The 6,887-nt window shown below is 37.2% G+C and overlaps 1 protein-coding gene across 1 annotated transcript; it reads left to right on the top strand.

Annotated features, from left to right (window-relative positions):
- Positions 1-1,115: 1,115 nt before the first annotated feature.
- On the top strand, positions 1,116-3,114 carry LOC103926853 (protein BOLA2-like). The gene is made up of 3 exons (XM_048582060.1): positions 1,116-1,245; positions 2,629-2,651; positions 2,750-3,114. Exons 1-3 carry the CDS (start codon positions 1,183-1,185, stop codon positions 2,943-2,945), a joined length of 282 nt encoding a protein of 93 aa, XP_048438017.1. The 5' UTR covers positions 1,116-1,182; the 3' UTR covers positions 2,946-3,114.
- The last annotated feature ends 3,773 nt before the right edge of the window (positions 3,115-6,887 follow it).

Here is a 6,887-nt window from a genome sequence, read left to right as displayed (position 1 = left end):
AAACCACACACAATCAAACACACCCTAAAGGTATGGATTTTGTATTTTTGGGTATTATGTGTTTTTTTTTCAAAAACTAATGATTTGGGGTTTTTGTAAAACTAATGGCTGGATAATTTTTGAGTTTGGGGTTTCTAGGGTTTTCTGGGTTTAGGGTTTATGGGGGTTTCTAGGTTTTTGGGTTTGGGCATGTTTGCAAACATTCAAAAAACCCAGTAAGGGTTTGAAGAGTGGAGGGAGAGGACTCTATTTTTCTTGCAGGTTAGGGATTCAAGATGCAAAAGAATTATAGTTGTAGGAAGGATGCTTTTGGTGGGGCCACCAGTGGCACCGTCAAAATTGGTTATTATTCTAGGGGCTAAAAAAAGGGGTCTTGGATTACAGAAGCTTGGAGATGGAATGACTAATTAGGTTAATTAATTTGGGCTCCATGAAACTTAAAAATTGTAGTATGTAGTCGTAATCCGAACTATCACAAACAGGTGGACATCTTTTATTCTTTCCAAAATCCAAAAAATTTAAAAAGCCCAACAATTTGGGCTTGAACTACCAAAAATAAATAAATAAATAAATAAAAAAGGGCTTGAAGGCACAATCCTGAACCAATCCGAATGTCAAAAAACTTTTGGGCACCCTGAAATTCGGGAATCCCAAAAATTCAGTTGGGTTTCGGGTTGTAAAATTCCATCCTAAAAATTATTGGTTTGCGATTTGAGCTTTAGGTTTTGGTTCGAGATCCGACCGGAACCAACCCTAATTTTCAAGGGAACTTTAACGAAAAGTTCCTAGTACTGTTTACTTTAATAAAAAATCACATTTTTACACTAAAAAATCAATCCTGGTACTATTTATATTATCCTTTATTTTGTTCGTATCGTTAAAATGCAAAGTTTTCAAATATTTTTCATTAGTTTCCTAATTTTCAACGAGGAGAATGAAGGCAATGATGTTAAACTTGACTAGACCCGAACACCCGTTCTCGCTTCCGTATCCGTGCCTGGTAGCGGTCAAGCGTGAAAAAGACACTAGGGGTATGGGCTTCACAGTGGGCCTTAAATTCATTCCGTCCAAGCAGAATCTCCGATTTAAGCCGCTTCAGTCGGAGAGTTGTGAACGAAACAAAACTTAGGAGGGAGGGAGAGGGAGGGAGGGAGAGAGAGAAAGAAAGAGCAAGAGAAAGAGATGGGAGTGACCAAGGAGCAAGTGAAGTCTTCACTGACGTCAAAACTGAACCCTGCACATCTCGTAAGCTTCTCTCTGTTCTCTTTAGATTAGTTTTTAATTAGGCGAACTTCGATTAGCACTTCACTTTAGATTCTTTAGTATTCTTTAGCGAGGGATTGGACTTGTGTTGTGGTAATCTAGGGTTTTATGTAGGTCCATTATCTTATAGTAATTGAATTTTAAGCATGTTAAACAGTATTACATTGGTTCGAATTGTTTTCGACATGTACTTGATTGGTTCGAATTGTGTTCCAATGGTTGAAGCTGCACGACATTGATTTACGGTTAAGATCGTTTAAGAGGTCAATCTGATCAAGGGTAGTGCTAGGCATCTAAATGTATGCACAAACTTGATCCACGGTTGATACCCAACAAGTCCTGTAATTGTGGTGCTAAACTACGTAGGCTTTGATAAAATGAATCTAGATTTGGTCAAGTAAGATGCAGTGTGGAAGTGGCTTATATTGGCTAACATATTTTACCTGTAATAGTTGCTTGTCTGATTTGCTCTTCCGTTTATTAATTTATAAACATAAGAGACCCTACAAGGTTACAAGTTTGGTGCATCAGCAATCCTACTTAAATTTTAAAGACATTTCAAGCTTTTGATTGTATTTGCTTTATTTTAATTGCTGCTAAGTAAGAAAACATGGAATTTTTTATAAAGTCGATTGATTAACTTAGGTCAACAGCCACTCTTTGGCCTCGTAGTATAGTTTCAATTTTCTTTGCTGCAGCATAAACTCAGCAAAACTACTCTTATAGTTTTATATCTTCCTTGCCATGTCAAATTTCTGCAATTCAGACATTCCATTTAGATAATGATGCTACACAGACGAGCCACTGAACAAAGCAGAATCGAATTAGTGAATGCTACTGCCAGTGTGTTGCTTTTAAGTTCCTCCCAAGGATGCTTTGCCCCTATTAATTTGCAACCCTTAGATTTTTCAGTTCTTAACATCATTGTTTGACCAGACCATTATTTCTCTTTCCAACATTTTGGTGGTGACAATCAAATTGGTGAATGCTAGTGCCAGTGTGGTGCTTTTGGAAACATATGATCCAAGGCTTTATTTACTGAAAGGGATTACTGCGAGCGGTTAAGCTACTTTGGCATGCTCACTGGAATCGGGTCTGCAGAACAACCACTTGAATTAAGATTTTCAGTTTGCTAGTTGTAAAAGTTAAAAAGTGGAGTAAAAATAGAGAAATATGTGCTTCATCCAGTCCTTCAGAACTGAGTGCTGTTATTATTTTTTCATCTTTCATGGCTCATGCATTTTATTGTAAAAGATTTTGTGGAAAAACTTGCATTGCAATCATTTGTTTTTTTTATTCTGTCCAAATGCTTTGTGACTCTGTCATTTCTTGTTTCTAATTTATTTTTGAACTTTTGTGTTTCAGGAAGTAATTGATACATCTGGAGGGCAAGTTACTTCGTGCAATTCCCATTTAATTTATGAAATTTCTGAGTGCTTATTTTCTCCCTCATCTTTTTATTTAATTTAATGTCCGTGGTTGTCAGATGTGGTGCTAGCTTTGCTATTGAGATAGTATCAGAGCAGTTTGAAGGAAAGAGGTTGCTGGAGAGGCATCGGCTGGTAAATTCATCGTTAGAAGAGGAGATGAAGGAGATTCATGCGCTCTCGATAAAGAAAGCTCTGACACCAGAGCAGTGGAAACAACAGCAGGAGTCTCAAGTATCTAAACCCGCCCCGTGAACAATATTTCCAAAGGTTTCAAGTTTATATTGTAGCTGGTAAGAATATATTTCGAGAGTGCTGGAAAATTAGATGAAATTTTCTATTTTACCGTCCCAAATTCTATGCAGTGTGAGAATAAGTTGGTAATTATTCTACCAGTTTGTATACTATTGTGGATGCTTTGTCATGTACTTTATCTTTTTTTGGTTTGCTTTTTTTTTTCTTGTTAGTGTTGGACAAACTTGGACTGGACATGGTCAGGCCCAGCTATATTAGGCCGGAACCGATTACTTGACCATGTCAGTAACCGATTCCGATGAATTGACACACAGATATGGTTCATGTTTGATGCAAGGTTATGATGCAACGAAGGCATAAGATTTGCTGTTAATTCTATATGAAATGCTTGTTATTAGAGAACTTCAAGGCCCCTTGATAATTATTATATTTTGGGTGAACTGTTGATTCAGTCCATAAATTATCACAAGAGGATTTGCAACGTAAAGAGGACCTTCAACTCAACACGCAAATCAATGCTCTATGAGAACCCTTCACCTTTTGAGAAAAATACTAATTGCTTTACTAATTGTTAGCACGAATACAGTCTAGTTAGACAAATTTGGGTTGACATTAGACAAACGACTATTGCCTGGTTAGATGAGGTTTCCGGAGGCAACCAGCCAAAGCAATAGTTTGGTTAGACATCGTTGGAGTTGTAGAATCAGTCTGCTTAGGAGCCTCGACTACTCGGTTAAATAGCGAGTTTCTTAAGTCTAGCTCGTTAACTACCTCAAGTCTCACTGGCAAATAGTCTTTGATTTTCTCACAAAATGATGCAAAATAAGGCCACTTTATTAGCCTTCTCGTGAAAGTGGGGTGTTTTTATTAGATACTCCTAAGCCACATTTAGATTTCGATATATCAACAGTCGAACCACTTTTACAATAAAGACACTCATTTCTTTTAAATATCTGTGTCCCTATAGTTTGATACTAGTTGGGCGGATCTATGTAGTTACCAACATAGTCGTGGTTGCAAAACTTGGTGCACAAGATCCAGAGGTTTGCGATGAGTTACATAACCTAGCTTGTCTTTAGGTTATAGAACCCAAAGTCGAGAATGTTTATTCCTCAATAAAAAAACACTCAATTCAAGGGTCAGAATCGCATTTTACCACATCCATTACATTCAAGACATTCATCCAATCAAGCTCGGTAGCGAATTGGCACACTTGATCAGCAATCAACCACCGAAGGATGTAGTTAGCTCCTTATTTACTTCGGACTGCACACCATGTAGGTTGTGTAGTTTTTAGGGTCAACAGGCACACATGGCAAACATGTCTACTACTGTTAAACACTGAAGAAACTTGATGTTGGAACCAAATTTGTGCATATCCATGGACGAAGGTGAAATCCAGTTAGAGTTACCTATGATCTTCGGCAATGGGAGAACAAGGTTGATTGGGGTAAAGGTGTGGGTGAATCCGAATAAGACTACCTACATATCTCCAGGAAGGAGAATTTAACCACAAATGTAGTTCTAAGAAAGAATGGTGTGATTTGCAATACATCGTGATCCATCCTTGACAAATAGCTTAAGGTGGGACGTTAAGAGATGAGTTCACCATGGATGTGTCTATGCATAGACAGCGATGTATGAGAGATGAGTCTCTATTAGGCATGAGAGAATATGTGTATAGTAGTCATATGGAGAAGATGAAGAGAATCAGAGTCTTGGATCATCAAAGACTTAGCGAGATAAATTCCTAGGTTAAGGTATTTATAAAGATCTTGAGAGTCCTTGTAGGGAAAATGATTCCAATTAAATCAGGAGAATATTTGGGAGAAAACCTAGGATAAGATACCCAATCATCCTAGAATCATGTACATTGCCTAATCTCCAAGATATCTTGATTTGACTTGAACTAGGATTTCCTTGGGAGACAAGTAATATCTTTAACAGGTTTTTGCCTAACCATGGTTGTCTAAATTTGCTTGGTATTCTAACTCCGTTTGATTTTCCTGAACATTAAGGCTAGTTCGACCTAACTAAGGTAGTCCGGAAATCCAGTAGACCAATCTGACTAAGATGCCTATAAGAGTAACCTGTTTCAATCCACGTCAAGTCTCTTAGCTTATCACCTGATCGCCGAGTCCTATGGGCATTTCAGTCCTTCTTGGCACCCGAGGTGCCACGTGTCATGGTCCCACACTTGAGGTTTCACCATAAAACCAATTAACAATATGGAGAGTAGTCCAATTACTTATAAGCACATGCAAAGTCCATTTTTTCCCCGATGTGGGATTCATAATCTCAACATGTCCCCTTACGTTGGGCTTCACCCGAGAGATAACCTAGTATGATACCATCAACCAAGTTGAGCTTCCATCATAAAACTAATTAGAAGTATGAGGAATAACCCAATTACTCATAAGTACATGCAAGGTCCATTCATTCTCCAATGTGGAATTTAGCTCTCAACAAACACACCATATATGTCAGTACAGATTCATGCAGAGCCAACCAATACAATACATATCACATGCATGTATGCTGCTAAGCTCAATCAATGCGACACACATGCTAGGCGCATTTACTTATTTACAAGGCATGTATAGGGGTGGGTTCGGTACGGTTACCGTACTAAAACCCTCGTACCAATTATCATACCAAACTTTCGGTTTGGTAAAATCTATTACCATTACGGTACCAAACTTTCAGTATACCAAAGTTCGGTATTGCCAAATGGTTCGGTTGGTATGGTATGGCAATGGTAATTGCCACTTTGTTTTGGGACAAAATCTTTTTTTTTTTTTTTTTTTTTTAACCTATTCAAGGGCCAAACTTTTTTTATGTATCTTTATCTCATACATAGTAATCTAAATTCATCTATTATTCATCATTCACAATTCGCACACACAATAATTCAAATGATGCATCAAGATTCATGATGAAAATTAAGCTTAGAATCCAAATAAAAGTTACGAACCAAAACAAATAGAAGTTAAAGTTTCCAACCAAATGAAAATTGGAACTAAACTTCAAAAAGTAAAATTCATTGATCAATTCTTCAAGCTTGAGATGTCAAGGCTTTTGGAGGAGGCATTGAACATGTAGAAGATTGAGCTTGTGTCAAGCCTACATTACAAACAAAGAAAACATATTTATAGCAAGAAGAATTAAAGTTGAAAACTATTTAATAACAAATTTACTAAAAAAATTAAAGCATATCTTACTTGTTTCCACTTATTCCATTTCCTTGCAAAATTGAAGCATATCTTTTGTTGGTTTCTTGTAGAAGTTTACTTCATCTGCCCTAAGTCAATCACTAGTACACACTAGTGTCTCTATCATTTTAGGAGGCAAGGATGCCCTAAAAGGGTCCACAACCCTCCTCCCTAAGCTAAATGCATTTTCACTAGCAATGGTAGAACTGGGGATTGTAAAGATATCCTTGGCTATTTGTGAAAGAATTGAGAACTCTTTTGTGTTTGATTTCCCCTAACTCAAGAGATTAAAGTCACCAACAACAATGCTAATATAAGTAGGGGTTTATTTTCAAATTATTGAAATATTATAAATATGTGTTATATAATTTATAAATTATATATTGTATTATATTTTCGATATGGTACGGTGATACAGTGGTGATAGTAGCCATTATCAATACCATACCTTGAAATTTCGGTACGGTACAATACCGTACCATTACAGATTGATAAAAAAATTTGGCACAAAATCGGTATGGCATAGTTGGCAATTCAGTTGACACGACAATCTAGCAAAAATTTCCACTCTAGGCATTTGATGAAATCCACCTCCTTCAATTCACCAAATCCACCATCATTCCCAACCTGTCTCTGACCTCCCCATGCTTTCCTGCCACTACATTCAAAAAGGCCTTCTCTTCCCTACCATCCTCTTCACCCTCATCCCCTCCTCAAATCCTCCTTTTGC

Source organism: the organism of the source record quoted next, unplaced genomic scaffold, assembly GCF_019419815.1.
Source record: "Pyrus x bretschneideri cultivar Hongxiangsu unplaced genomic scaffold, Pyrus_bretschneideri_v1 Contig18, whole genome shotgun sequence".
Lineage (NCBI taxonomy): Eukaryota > Viridiplantae > Streptophyta > Magnoliopsida > Rosales > Rosaceae > Pyrus > Pyrus x bretschneideri.
The sequence above is the reverse complement of the archived record's forward strand: the minus strand, read 5'-3'. Positions and strand labels throughout refer to the sequence as shown.